The sequence below is a fragment of the Pseudonaja textilis genome, chromosome Z (assembly GCF_049901715.1).
Source record: "Pseudonaja textilis isolate UNSWEBS1 chromosome Z, rPseTex1.2, whole genome shotgun sequence".
NCBI lineage: Eukaryota > Metazoa > Chordata > Lepidosauria > Squamata > Elapidae > Pseudonaja > Pseudonaja textilis.
The window spans coordinates 71,568,424-71,584,100 of NC_142008.1; the positions used below are offsets into that span (position 1 = coordinate 71,568,424).

At 37.5% G+C, this 15,677-nt stretch overlaps 2 protein-coding genes across 2 annotated transcripts in view; one reads left to right on the top strand and one right to left on the bottom strand.

The window, feature by feature from the left end:
• Positions 1 to 9,653, bottom strand: part of PSMA2 (proteasome 20S subunit alpha 2) — a 48,546-nt gene extending 38,893 nt beyond the window's left edge. The window contains exon 1 of the mRNA XM_087918498.1: positions 9,578 to 9,653. Within this exon, the coding sequence (XP_087774624.1) occupies positions 9,578 to 9,586 (9 nt within the window). The 5' untranslated portion in view covers positions 9,587 to 9,653. The remainder of the gene's footprint in view (positions 1 to 9,577) is intronic.
• Positions 9,654 to 9,911: 258 nt separating this feature from the next.
• Positions 9,912 to 12,245, top strand: LOC113437346 (large ribosomal subunit protein bL32m). Its single transcript, XM_026702278.2, is given in 5 exon segments — positions 9,912 to 10,093; positions 10,722 to 10,903; positions 11,627 to 11,810; positions 11,813 to 11,848; positions 11,851 to 12,245. Coding segments are annotated over 5 exon segments (528 nt in total). The 5' UTR covers positions 9,912 to 9,996; the 3' UTR covers positions 11,880 to 12,245.
• The last annotated feature ends 3,432 nt before the right edge of the window (positions 12,246 to 15,677 follow it).

Genomic DNA, 15,677 nt, shown 5'->3' on the forward strand with positions numbered 1-15,677 from the left:
TTTTAAGAACAATACACAAACAAACAAAACATAGGATGTAGTAACATAAAATACCTTTTCTAAAAAAACAAATAAAACATCTTATTTAAAAAGAAAATAATTCCAAATTATCACATTTCTATACAAACACAATTTAATATGTATATTTATCTGATCTGATCAACTTCATATCTTTTCCCAACTTCTCTTTATTACTCCCTTTCCTTCTATTTAATTGTATTTCTTTTGCCTTGAATTATATATATTCATTGTATATAGTTTCATTAGTTCTCTTCCACATCCTTTCAAACATTACACAAAACATAAATACATAAAACTTCTTTTTGGAAAGCAGCTTACCCCAGGTTAAATCTTTTTGTACAGACATAAATCAAATTCGTGCTCACTTAATATACCATTTCATATCTTATTTAACATTCTATATTTTCTATATATTTTCTCTCTCCTATTCACTCTTTTAATTCTATTTTATTTATTTCATCTCAATTTAAATAATTATACTTGCATCTTTTGTCCGTTCTCTTTCAATCATCTATTTATCCTTTCTTTCTAATACAATATTTCTCCTGTAAACACTGGTTGAAATTTGACAACTTTTTATCTTTCCCCTAAATTTAACACTTAAAATAATACATATTTTCCATGCTGATTCTGCTTCGTACATTCTAAATACTACATTTCAAAATAATAAAACAAGCAAATAATATTAAATTTAATAAGTAATAACAAAACAAAAAAAAGAATATTGAGTTTATGATATAATAAGAACAATGTTTCATAGGAAATTAAACTCTATTATTAAATCTTAAACATTTTCATAGCTTCCCTTTAATGCATTATTAACTCATATTTTAATTTTCTAACTCAGTTTCAAATACTAATATCTACGATACAATCTTATGTACTTTTGCAGAATCATTTTTATAAAATTATATCTTACCCCTTATCTCTGAAAAAAACCTGTTTTTTAACATCTTGTTTAAAACCTTTATGACTTCTCTTTCCTTTTTCCCTTCCTTTCTTGTCAATTCTAGCTTTTTGACCCCCCCATCTCTCAAATTTCACTCTCTTAGCCTTCTCTCTCTGTTGTATTTCACTTTTCTGTTGCTTTCTGACATCATATTGATTTTTCATCTTATTTTTCTTGGTTGCTTTTTTAAGTCCTGAGTTCACCTTTTCCTTGCCCCACTTCCGCTTTTCTTCCTCCACTAAGAGCATTTGTCCATTAAAGATGGCTTCTTCTCCTTCATCCCAGCCTTCCTGTCATTGTTGTATTTCTTGATAGGTAGAGATCACCATTTCTAAAAAGTGAAAAATAGATCCAGAAGAGCCCTTGTCATCTTGTTCCTTTTCTTTCAGTTTTTGAAATTCCATTTTTAATTCTTCAAAAGATAATAGCATTTTTTCTTTTTTTTTTAAAAAAAACCCAAATGTCTTTGATCTTTCAAAAAATAGTTCGCAAAAATCCCAAAGTCACAAAGCAAACCAAATCAGAGCAAAAGTTTCATTTAGCACTTTCTTCTTTCTATATTTTCACTTCCTAGCGTAGAATTCAAATACACAGTTCCAAAGTAGTCTTCTAGAAGTCGTAATATCTTTTATTTCTGATCTTATAAACTCAAAGCAGTCTCCTTCAGACAATCTTAAAATAAGTTCTTATCTCTTCCCTTTTTAGGTTTTTAATTCCAATGTCCAGAAATCCTTTATCCCCTTGGCTTTAAATTTCGAGTTAGATTACCTTCTATGCCCAAGTAGGTTTTCCAGATTTCCATCTGCTACTTCTGTGGGAAGGGAGAGCGAAAGAAAATAACTTTCCCTTTCCAGCTTTCTTCCGCCACTTTTACAATCTTCTTTGGGAGACAATGTATCCTTCAAACGATTTGGTTTCCAGGGTGTTTAAAAGTTTCTTGTTGTCCCGGTTCAGCCAACACTTTTGCTTTCTCCTACTTCCTCCAGCACGAATCTTACCCAGCTGCAGGCTTCTTTGTGGTGGCCATTGCTGACCGCCGCTCCACCGCCTTGGAAAAAGGGGTTTTGCCGGCTGAGGAGGGGTTTGTGGTACCCCCAAACCCCAATCCAGATCCCCTCTCTCTTTGGTTGCCTCTACGGGGCAACCATATCCTCCAGACCCATTTGGATCGGAGGCACCTTGGCAGCGAGCACTGCAGGAATCACGGAGTGTCGCGAATTCCTGCCGCCGCGAAGCCGTGCAAAACCGGAAGCGGCCTCTGGCTGATTCTTATTCCACAGAGGCCTTATTGTTTTAGTGCAGGAACAAAGCCTTCAAATGAGTGGCTAGGCGCTGTGGGGCTGGGCCCATTGCACCCATGTCCAGCCTGCAAGAGTTCACCATGCCATGGGAGAAATGAGAGAACCCATTGTCCGGCACAGCCCACTGCTGCTTGAGCAAGGAGGAAGAGGAGAAGAGCGGTGAAGTTTTCTATCTGTCTGCCGGCCAGCCAGAAATAAAGTAGATCAGGAGGGGCTGGCTGGCTGGGGAGGAGAGATCATGGCTGCTCAGGTGATTTGCACCACTGTCTATAGCAGCTTTGGTGCCCCAGGTCAATTCAAGCTAAAAAAACAGAGGTGCAGCAGCAGGATTCCCCTCAAAGATTGCTCCATTTCCATGTGCCCATTTGCATGCAGACACCCCATTTGAATCCAAGTGGCATCCATGGGACAATGGGGTCTTAGTCCTCCATCAGCATGGAGAACTCTTGTGGGTTGGATACCTGGCCCTGCGGTGCCTGCTCCCTTAGTTGAAGGCTTGGTTCCTGCCCTCAAACAGTAAGGCCTGCACATACAAGTGAGCAGCACACCCAGGCCATGGATGAAGGTTGGTTCTTGCACCTTTCCCAGCACAGCAAAAACCTTGCAAGTCCCCCTCCCATCAGAAATGGTTCCCAAGCAGCAGAGAGAACAGGATTCAACCTGGCTGCTTCTCTGCTTGCCTAGGAGCCATTTCCAATGGGAAGGGGACTTGGAAACTTTTAGCTGTTCTGGGAAACACTCTTGCTTTCCCAGCTGGAGCAGCAGGTGAGAAAAGCAGCTGCTGATCTAGCCAGAGCCTATACGAGCCTCTCCACATGTTCCCCAGTGGAAGGCAAGTGGTGGGGGAAAGATGACCAGTGGCAGTGGCAAAAGGCAAGTGGGGGAAGGTGACGGCTGGCAGCAAAAGGCAAGTGGGGGAAAGGCAACCAGGGCTTGCAGAGCCTCACTCACCCAGGGCCGCAACGGAAGGCAGGGCCGCAATGGAAGGCAAGCAGCAATGGCTGGCCTGGCGGGTGTGCATGCATGATAAAGACTGATTGGGCAGGGAGCAGAGAAGTAGGCAGAGAGGGGTGGGGCCAGCCAGAGGCCCGATTTACCAGTTCTCCGAACTATGGAGAATCATAACAACCGCTTCTACCGAACCGGTCTAAACTGGTAGAATTCTACCCCTGGAGATAGTTGACATAATATTTATTTTCTTTTCAAAATGGTACTAATCTAATTTAAAATCTACAATTTTACTCCAGTTGACATTCTACAGATGTTTTGATAGGACAGAATACTCTCATATTGATTATGGGAAGAATTTATAAATTTTGTAACTGTATTGTGAATATAGTATAGAGAATCCTTCATTAAGTAATCTAGTCTCCACAAATTTACTGATTTATCTCCTCCAAAATCCTTTAAACTACACAAACATGGGAATTAACTACTTATTTCAAATTGTAAACACACAAGCAAACACACAGAACTCAACACAATGTAAACATAATTATAACACTCAAACGTTCAAACCAAGACACTCAATCTGCATATCTTGCTTTAATCAATTCCTTTTCCGGAGTCAATATATATACACATCAACGCACCTCAAGTATTAATCTATTATAAAAAGTTTTTTATTTTTTACACATATCTTCAAGTGAGCAACGTGATTCCAGGTTACAACATTTATACACAGTCATAATTACATTTCCAACTTTCTTATCCAATTTCATATCAAATCATTATCTATTCCACTGATCTTTAAATAAGTTCTTACTTCATATTTCAATTCATTAATTCAATATCAAAAACATTTCATCCTCACATATATTTTCCAATTTTTATCCCTATTATTTCCATTTTAAGCTTACCACCTATTTTATTTTACATTATTCATTATCTTCATTAACTTTCTCAAAGCCAATATATAATAAAGAAACAAAAAAGAATAAAAATGAAAAAAAAAACTAATATGTTCAGGCTCCATATGGTATATCCCCCAGTCTACAATAAATCTTACATTTATTCCAGATATATTCATATAACCATTTCATAATAATACTCCCATTACAAATACTTTACTTTCCACTATAATCCTTTCTGGTTTAGTATATTCTCTATTTTCTCATATCCTTTATATAATCAATTACATTTTCTATTTCATGTCTAATATAAAATGTATACAATAAAGAAAAAGAAAAAAGAAAATTTCCTTTTTGTTTCCATTTAGTCAACTTTAACCTATACAATTTTATTTAATTTTCGTTCCACCCTTTTTGGTCATAATAGCATTATTTTTCTAGTTTACCATATTCTCTGTTTTTCTAATATCATTTGAATAATCAATTACATATATATATATATATATATATATATATATATATATATATATATATATATATATATATATAGAGAGAGAGAGAGAGAGAGAGAGAGAGAGAAGGGTTTGATAACAATAAAACCATCTTAATTTCTTTCTTTTACTCTATCATCATTTTTCTCATGTAATAATCTTAAGGTAATTCCCAATAAGTTTTAAACTTCAAATCTCACCTATCTATCTATCTATCTATCTATCTATCTATCTATCTATCTATCTATCTATCTATCTATCTACACAAACACACAAAATACATTTCCATGTGGCACCCCCTTTATATTTTCATTAACCCTTATCTCTAAATCTATCAACCTTATAGTTTCTTATAATTCTAACCAGCTTTCCCTTTTCTAAGATTTCCTGGTCTTTCCCCTTGATTCCTCTTTTTCCCTCTAGTATTGTTTTTATTTTCATCTGCCAATCCCTTATTTTTACCCCCACCCTTTCCTGTTCTCTCTTCTGAAGTTTCTTCTTATACTGCTTCTTCTTCTTTTATTTAGTCTTGGGTGTGTTTTCCCTTTTATTTATTACATATATCATCAATGTCTTGATTTTGATTCCTTTCATGTCTCTTTTTCAATATCCCTTGTTCTTTGTGTTCTAAGCTGCTTTCCTCTTCTTTTAACTCCTCCTCCTTGAATTTTCTTTGTTCTGTGAACAAATTTTTCTTCCAGTATGTCCAATAAGTTCATTCTTTCTTTTAACATTCCTCTCACAGTTTGCAGTTTCAACTTGAACTTTTTGCGTATTTCTTCCATTTTTAATCAGTTGAGTTATTCTTTATTTTATTAAAAGTCAGAGTCTTTTATTTTAGTCCTTGCGAAAGATATCCATTTATCTCAATTCCTCTTGCTAGTCCTTCTGTCTCCTTGTCACAATCAACACGAAACAGTCCCAAGATATTATCTTCACTTGTCCCTTTGCTGCAATCCTCCTCTTTTTTGGTACTTCCGGGGTTATTGTTGTAAAAAAAGCCTTTAATTCATTTCATTTCTCATTCACACATTTATAAGACCAGTAATTTTCCATAAAATCATATGGGAAAAAATGCCTTTAACTGGCACTCTACATCTCTTTCCACTTTTCAAAGTTCTTTTTTTTTCTTTTCAATTGTATTAGTTCCACTAATTTTCAACCATTAGCTCTTTCAAATATAGTCAATTCCAGGCAAGTTCAGCATTCTGTCCAATGCCTAATTTATGCAATTCCTGTATCTTATCCCAAATTTGGTCTCTAATTCCATTATAGTCCTTTTTAATCTGGCTTTTTATTTACCTTATAATTTCCTCTTATTTTCTATTTACCGCTGCCCTTTTAAATGAGGGCTCTTTCCTTTTGTTTCTTGGGGTTATCAAAGAAAAATCCAAAATCTTTTGCCTGGTTACATGCAGCTCACTACCTCACTGCTCAGGCACACACTTAAGTTGTGGAAGCTTTCCGTCTTCAGGGCAGCCATTAAAACTGCCGCTACCTCCTGTCTTCAACCTAGCCAGGGAAGGGAGATGCGGCTCCCCTTGACCCAGATGTTGGTCTGCCCCTCTTCCCCCACCCTTCTGAGGTGGGTCAGATGGATCTGGTCCCGTTGGGGAGCTCCAACAGGATAAGCATGGATCGAAGCCGCACACTTCGATGGAAGTCCCCTCAAGTGTCAATCCAGAATCAGCATCTACATAACAGTTAGCAGATAATCAAAGTTGGAAAGGACCTTGTAGGTCATCTAGTCCAACCCTCCCACCCAAGCAGGAGACCCTACATGATTTCTGACAAATGGCAGTCCAAAATCTTCTTGAAAGTCTCAAGTGATAGTGCTCCCACAACTTCCAAGGGCAAGCTGTTCTGTTGGTTGATTGTTCTCACTGTCAGAAAGTTTCTTCTTATTTCCAGGTTAAATTTCTTTTTGTTCAGCTTCCATCCTTTGGCCTACAGGCACTTTAGAAAATAGCTTGACCCCTTCCTCCCTGTGGCAGCCCCTCAAATATTGGAAGACCGCTATTATGTCTCCCCTGGTCCTTCTCTTTACTAGACTAGCCAAGCCCAATTCCTGCAACCGTTCATTGTACCTTATAGCCTCCGGTCCCCTAATCATCCTGGTTGCTCTTCTCTGCACTTTTTCTAGAGTCTCAACATCTTTTTTATAATGTGGTGACCAAAACTGGATGCAGTACTTTAGGTGTGGTCTTACTAAGGCTTTTTACAGTGGTATTAGTACTTCCCTTGATCTTGATTGTATCCCTGTTAATACGATTTAGGATTGCACTAGGTTTTTGGCTGCTGATGCACACTGCTGGCTCATATTTAGCTGGTTGTCCACTAAGACTCCAAGATCCCTCTCACAGTTACTGCTATTGAGCTTGGTTTCACCCAGTCTGTATGTGTACTTTTGGTTTTTCTTGCGTAAGTGTAGGACTTTACTTTTTTCTACATTGAATTTTATTTTGTTAGATACAGCCCAGTGTTCTAGTCTGTCAAGATCCATCTGGATCTTGAGCCTATCTTCTTGTGTGTTAGCTATTCCTGCCAGCTTAGTATCATCTGCAATTTGCTAAGTTCCCCTTCTATTCCCTCATCTAAATTGTTAATTGAAGAGTACTGAGCCTAAGACAGAATCTTGTGGCACCCCACTGCTTACTTCCCTCCATGTAGACTTAGAGGACTACTTCTTGAGTACGGTTTGCCAGCCAGTTGTGAGTCCATCTTGTGATGGTGCTATCTATTCCACTTTTTTCTATCTTACTAAGAAGTAGGTTGTGGTCTACTTTGTCGAATGCCTTGCTGAAATCTAAATATATTATGTCCACAGTATTTTGCTGGTCTACTAATTTAGGCACTGTGCTGAAGAATGAAATAAGATTGGTTTGGCATGATCTGTTTTTAACAAACCAGTGCTGACTGCTAGTTATTACTGTTCTTAACAAACCCGTGCTGCTAGTTATTACTTTACTTGTTTCTAGATGTTGGCAGATCTGTTTTTATTATCTTTTCCAGCATCTTCCCGGGTATTGATGTTAGGCTGATTAGTCTATAGTTTCCTGTTTTTTTTCCTGGATTTTATATATATAAAATCCAGGAAAAAAAACAGGAAACTATAGAATATTGTTTCATATATATATGGCATTCAGTTTGTTCGGATATTTTCCCACGTCATTATAGTTGTGCTTTTAAAGTTGTAGCAACGTTTCGGCAGAATCTCATCTGCCATCATCAGGCTTGTGTATTGGGTTCATCTGAATCAGACTTTCACAGCCATTTCTCTTTTAAATTTGGGGCTAGCCTATGCTGTGCCAGAATGGTTTTTTCTTCATCCTGATTGGTTGGGAGTCTTGGTCTGTGTTTATTGGTCTTGGAGTGTGCTGTGTTCTGCTTGATTGGTGTTTCTAATATCTTCTGTCTGTTTTGTAGCTTTTTTGGTCTTGATTGGTTGGCAACATTGTGTTTCCTGCATTGGAGGCTTTTAGTGCAGCTTGGCTCCGAGTAAATGGACGGCTATCATTAGTTAGGAAGCTAGGTTTCATCTGGGTGCCTGGTTGGGGTGTGTTTGAGCTGGAGGTATCAGTGGGGATCTGTTTGTGCCCAGGTGTTTGCCTGGCTTGTGGTGTGCAGATTTTTTTGTTTGTGAGTGCAGGCTTCCAAATAATTGACAGTCTGGTGGAGTCATCTCTTCTATTCATGCTTTCAGGTCTTTTTTCAATCTCTATGGCTTGTCTGATAATTCTGTAGCTGGGGTTTTCTAGTGGCTAGGGTTTTGGTGCCATTGAAGTCGATGCTATGACCTATGGCTTTCATGTGTTGGACTAGTGAGGAAGTGTGTTCCAGCTTTTTTACTGCATTTTTGTGTTCATCTAGGCGGGTACTTATTCTTCTATTGCTCTGTCCAATGTATGTGGCAGGGCATGGTGCACAGGGGACTTCATATATGCCTTGGTTTTCCAGGTTGATTTTATCTTTGGGGTTTCTTAGGATGGCTGCTATTTTTCTGTCTGTTTTGAAGGCAGTCTTGATGTGATGCCTGTGTAGTATCTTATTGATTTTGTCTGTAGTACCTCTTATGTAGGGCAGGACAGCTGTTCCATAGGTCTGTTCATCTTCTAGGTCTCCATTATGTCTCAGTGTGTTTTTGTGGATCAAGCCGGTGATTTTGCTTTTGTGGAAGCTGTTGGCTGTCAGTATTTTAGTCAGGATACATAGTTCAGTCTTTATGTGTGTCTTGTCAGCCAGGCATCTGGTTCTGGCGATTAGTGTTTTGGCCATGGAGTTTATCTGTGCTGGGTGGTGGTGGGATTGGGCATTGAGGTAGCGGTTGGTGTGTGTTTTCTTCTGGTATATGGTGTGTCCTAGTGTGCCATCTGTTTTTTTGTAGATTAGTACATTTAGGAAGGGTAATTGTTTCCATTTCCATGGTGAACTTGATTTTGGGGTGTGTGCTGTTTAGGTGTGTTAGGAAATTGTTTAGGTTTTCTTTTCCATGGGGCCAAATCACAAATGTGTCATCGATTTATCTTAACCATAGTTTGGGTTTGTCAGTGGCATTAGCTAGGGCTCTGGACTCAATTTCGAATGGGCAGGGCTAAGCCAACATCAGTTCTTTCCCCTTGTTCTCTCTTGGCTCTTTGTCCCTGGGAGTGCGGGGTGGGGGGAGGGAAAGGTGGTAGGAATCTGACATGGTTGGTCATCTTGACTTTGCTGTGGAAGGTAAGCCGAAAGAGCAAAATAAAGCGGGAAAAGCTCCAGGTTGTTTTGAGCACTGCCTCGGATATCTACTTAGTAAAAAAAAAAAATTGCCAGTATACAGATTTTGGTTAAAACTTTTATGGGTACTTTTCATAAATTCTATTCTTATCTGAGCAGCCCATGCAGGGCCCACTGGCCGCTTAAACGGTTCGCCTCAAAGTTTCCCCCTAAAAACTTCTCGAAAGTGGTAAGAGAAAAACAAAAGTCACATTCCGCCATTTTAAGTCGCGCCACCGATCCTCACAACCGACTCTGGCTACTGCGGATGCGTGCGATTTACACGTGCGCAGAGAAACCTTTCTGGCACGTGATTTCCGGAGTTTTTATGACAAATAAAGTTCGCCTGATAATTCCCGGAAGCAGCACGTGGCCCTGAATTTCTAGCAGTGCTGATAATTATGGTGAGCCTGCGAGACGGGCTACAGTTGCTCTCAGGAACAGCCTCTCGTGCAGTTTGAAAGTCAAAACTTGCACAAAGAGAACGGTAGCTCGCCGAAACGTGTGACAGTGACATTACCGATGCGGTTAGTTTGACTCGTTTACCCATAATTCTTTGCGGTGGTTACCTATACGGATTTCGTAGAAAACTTGTGGGAGGAGCCGCGAGAGGTGCCGGGAAAGCAAGGAGCATGGCTGCCGTGTTGGTATTTTCATCCCCTTTCCCCAAACTCCGTCGCTTTCTCCGAAACTTTTGGGGTCAACTTGGCAGCCACGCAGGGCCTTGGGGTAAGGTTTCTAATGTCCTGTTCATCAGGATGGCCCTCGAGGAAAATTTCCACGATCATCTTCAAGCTACTCGTTGGATTGCTTGCGCCGCTCAATCCAAGGAGAAAATTGAAGGCTTTTTAGAAAATTACTTTCTTATGAACTCCATGTGAATTTGCTAGTCGAGCCAACTGCGGTTTTGGTCTCCTTTCGTCTATTCGCTTCCTTGCCTGTTGCTTTTTCTGTTCTTTCCAAAGCGAAACGTATGGTTCAAAGTGCACACACTTTAGATACTGACCCTGTACATTCTATTGTATACATATTTATTTAGAAGTAAATTCATTTGTTTTCAGGGCTACCTAATAATTGCTTTTACGTGTTTAAAATTACTGTCATAGTCAATAAATCTTATGTTAATATAGTGATTTTTAATTCTTCAATAAATATGGTGCAATTCTTTGTGGATGGGCTCCAGCACTGATCAGCTTGGATGTTGAAGAGTATTGCTAGCTTCAGATGTCGTTGGTTTGCAATCTAAATGCAAGTCAGTTAATGAACCCCATTAAAAAAGACTTTACCATTCCATGTTGAATTTAAACTATTTTAAATAGACTAAGATATGACATTGAGTTGATATCTTTTCTTTAAGCTCCTGCTTTAGCAGTTCAAGCTCCAGATTCCTTACTCAATCCTGCGGAAGAGGAAACCGAGTATTTTGAAAATCCCAGCTTTTTAGACAGCATACTTTGGATGCCAGCTCCAAAATCAAGGCGGACAATTGAAGTGAATCGCACCAGACGAAGGAATTCTAACCATCTTATAAAAATAAAGGTAATTTGTTAAGTTTCCCTGTGCAGAAAATTGGACTTTGTTTCTTTGTATGATTTTTATTTGTTTCGTTCTTCACTATCAGTAGGAATAAATTGGGAAGCAAGTTAAGAAATATAAATGAATGTTTGTTTCATACTGGATTTGCTGTGAATGTATAATTTGTGGGTTGCATGAAATTCCTGCCAACTGCAAATGTGGAACCAAAATTGTGGTTCTGTTTTTGGTTTTTTTACCTTAATAAAGTTTTTATTTTGTTTACCATGAAAAGTGTGTTCCATCTGATAACTAGAAATTAATCTCTTTACACCCACCCTTGAGTTTCTGACCTTGGATAATTTAAAGGTTGAGGTAGAACAAATTGCCTTTCAGGGCATCAGGTTGCTCTCCACATGCTGTCCCAAAAGTGAAAAAACAGGCTAAAATAAATTTACTCCTGCTTCTTGATCAAACAGCGTCTTGCAGCCCTCTACTACATCAAGGGTCTGAGATCCAGATTCAACCCTTCAAATATTGCTTGTCCCTACTAAACATTAACTGGGAGATATACTTTGATTTCTACATAGCATTGGGCAGTACTATTCTTGTTGCATTGGTTTTATTATTTTGATATGTTGTTTAATCCTTTTTGTATTTTATTGTTACATTAATGAAAAAAGTTCAGAATTGTTATAAAATAATTATTCTCTCTCCACTGCATCTTAAGACTCTATTTTTTACTTTTAGAAAAACATAGATATTTGTCCTGAATGCGGCAACCTGAAAGAGAAGCATGTTCTTTGTGGCTATTGTTATGAAAAAGTTAAACAGGAAACCTATGCCATCAAAAATCAAATCAGATTATTGGAAAATGGACCACATAAGGCTCCCACTGTAGAAAGTGTTGTGCTCTATGCAGGAGAAAACCCAGAAATGAAGATGAAGGCAAGCGAATTATTGAAAGAAACAGGAACGTCCATCTTGGTTCACACTGGACTAAACAGACATCACAATAGAATAATTAATTCCCTTATACAAATCCTACTTTGGATAATATACATCCAGAAGACTGCACTGAACTTTATACTATAGTTGCTTAAGGGTACTATTTGTAGTGCTCTGTGTGTGTGTGTGTTGTACTTTTTAAAGAGTCTGGGTTTAATTTTGTCTTTTAACGTTCACCCAGAATTTAATTCTACATTTGGAATTTATATGAATGAATTGGCTGTTAATTGGTGATATAACCTTATAGTAACCTAAATAACTTATCATTTGCAGAAGTGGGGTGTAACTGTATACAAAGATGCTTTGTATGTTACTTCAACATGAATTTAAAATGTGTTTGCAATTAAAGCATATTTCATGAGTCCTCTTGTTTTGTTTTGTGGGCAATTTTTCAAACTGTGGAGAATTTTGTGATAAAGCTTATATGACAGATACAGCAAGTTTTCCAATTTCAGTAAGAAGACTTTTCTCCAAAACTGGCATACCCCATGCATGGCATCGCATGTTGAAGAATGCTAAATATTATACATTTTCTAGCTTGCTTTTTAGAAAGTTAAATGGCTTAGGAATACAGTTATATGGATGACATCACACTCAACCTAAATTTCTAGCTATTAACCAAAGTCATCCTTTAGTTTGATAGCAGTCTCTCAATTGTACAAACATATTTATTTAATTGGATTAAATTGGCTGCCCATTACTCTGGGCACCTAACAGCAGATCAGAGTATCCTACAAAACAGAACCAAAAAATATGTGCATACATATGAATAATACATATATATAAAATCTATACCATGGGTGTCAAACTTGATTTCATTGAGGTCTGCATCAGGGTTTTGGTTGACTTGATGGCTGGGGTGGGTGTGGCCATCTTTTTAAATAAGTATTTTATTTAAAATACGATTCATCTTTCATTTAACAGTGTGTCGTCTGGGTAAAAATATCTTGTGCAATAACTTAAATTTTCCAACCATATTCATTGCTTTGATATTAATCTTATTGTAATCCATAATATTTCTATTATAACACTCCTCTTAACATGTTTAATTCAATTAACATATTTTCTATATTTCACTATTAGCTATTTCTATCGTTCATATTTTTAGCCATTGATATAATAGTTCCCATATCTGGTAATATTCAGTTTACTCCTCTGTAATTGCAAGTGTTAATCTATTAGTTTCTGCACATTTTAATATTTTTTCTGATCACATTTTCCTCAGTAGGAATCTCTTCACTTTTCCAATTTTGAGCAAATACAATTCTAACTCCTGTTGGAATAATGAATAATCAAACAGACATTCTCTTTACTATAATTTTCAGCTAAAATCCCCAACAGGAATATTTCAGGTTTTAAATCAATATGCTGTTGTATTATCTTTTCCAAACGTGTATATTTTTGTCCAGTATTTTTTGGCTTCTACATATCATCACATATACAGTATATGACCCAGGTATTTAGTGACATTTCCAACATTTCGCTGATTTATCTTTAAACATGCTTGTCAATCTCATCGATGCTAAGTGCCATCTATAAAACATCTTACACAAGTTTTCTTTATATGTAGTTGACATTGTTAACTTATAATTTCTATCCCACAATTTCTGCCATTTATCTAATTCAATTGTATAACCAATATTTTTTGCCCAATGAATAAATACAATATTTAAAATCAATCTTCTGTTCCTGTTAGCATCTTGTCCAATTCAGTCAATTCTCTATGGTGTGGTCATCTTGAAGTTGCTCCTGTTGGGGGATACTTGTGATGGGCTGGGCGGGCTGGGGGGATGGATCCTTCCTTTTTCCCTTTTTCCTTCCCTCTTCATTCTCCTTTTTACTTCCTTCTCTATCTTTTTTTTTAATCTTTGCTCTCTTTCCTACTTCTTTCCCTTTTTCCTTTCCTGTCCCTTCTTGATGCTCAAATGTAAAAGGGGAAACATTTCTCAATGCTTTCTTGCCTTGCAATCAAATGCCACTTTTGGTAGTAGTTTGTGGCCACTTAGACAACAAATGAGGCTTAGTTTATCCCATGCTTGCATTTAGTTCACAGACAAAAGTACAGCAAAACAATCGAAATGGTGGCTGTGATAGTTAATCAGAACTCTTTTTTTATGTGCAACAGCTTTAACATTTAGGAACAGTAAGTAAGTTGCTTTTGTATGAATACATAATCCTTAAAAGGGCTCTCTTGTAGGGATCCTGCCATGGTCTAATTCAGACTGGAAATATAGCAAAGGAAAATACTTTTCCTCACTAGGCTTTGTCCTGTTTTTCTCAGTGGAAATGGCTATTTGCAACACACAAGGAGGGGATACTTTCCTAAGAACTCACAATTCAAGAATACCAATGTACATGCATTCGCTACTGCTAATCTAATGTGCCCTTTTGTTAAATGCACATGGGGTATTTCAGAGTGGAGAAGACCATGGGGGCCTAGGGATGGAGCAGGCCCTCCAGGCCTCCCTGACCCACTAAGATACCTCATGCTTCTTCCTCCATTCTTGCCACACCGGACTCACGTTGCAAAGACCTGTCTCCTCTCTGCTCCTGTTTCTTTGCATTTGAGAGAGGGAGAGGAGGGTTGGTTTGGTAACGTTGCCAAGAACAGACATTCCTGGGTGCCTTAATATTGCACAGGTTCAGATACCATCGTCTTTTGCCGATAATCAGGGACCCAGAAACTTTGACACGGTTTGACACGAAAAGCGTGTGTGGTGCCTATCTCCTGCTCCTCATCCATCGAACTTCTTTATAACCTAAATAACTTATCATTTGCAGAAGTGGGAGGTAACTACATACAAAGATGGGCTGTATGTTATATCAACATGAATTTAAAATGTATTTGCAATTAAAGCATATTCAATTTCATGAGTCCTCTATTATTTCATTTTGTGGCCAATTTTTCATGTCTCCCTTGTATCTTATTTCAGTTTCAAAATGCTCTGTCAGTATCAAGAGGCAGAGCCATTTTGTCTCCCACGTTTATCTTTTGTGATCACTTCCTAGGAAATCAGCTCAAATTATTTCCAGCTTTAACTCTGTTCAGCTCTTCTTTTGTAGACTCCCAAAAAAAGTCCAGTCTGGATCCACCTTGCAGTAACCTTAATTATTATAGCTGTGGATTCCTTGTCTGGTAGCAGGAGAATCGATAAAATCAATTTTAAGGTAAACAACTGTTTCATTTTGTTGTAATTAATTCTTCATTGTCTTCAGCATTGGCAGTCTCTAATTCTATTTCAAAACTTTACAATATCAATTCTTGAGAATGAAAAATGGTACTATTTATATTTGTATCCAGGCTTTCTTCAACAAAATTCAAGACATTTCATATGAGGTGTCAGGAGGAATCCAATTCAAGGACCCAGGCCTTTTTTGTTGCTGTAACAGATTCTTTAAGATAATATCCACTCCAAGGAGAAATTAATAGAAAAAAGAATTAATAGAAAAAATGTAGTCCATATTATTCCAAACCAATATCTTCAAAATATTCCAAGCTTGAAATCTCTAGTAAAGGGACTAAACTTATTGGGCATGGGTTATAGGACTTATTGTCCAATACATTGCAGGGGACTTAGTTGAGAAAATGTAGCAGGCAATACCTGGAGTTAATTTTTTCTTTCTCATGAACTCAAAAAATGTTATTTAGTAAACTGCTATTAACTGTGTGTTTTTTTCATTTCATTCACACAAACTCACTCTATATAGAAGCAATGGAGATCAGAGTGTAACCATATTATATATTTTACAAATTAGTCAATATTGTTTATATATTTTCTGAAATTATACCTTC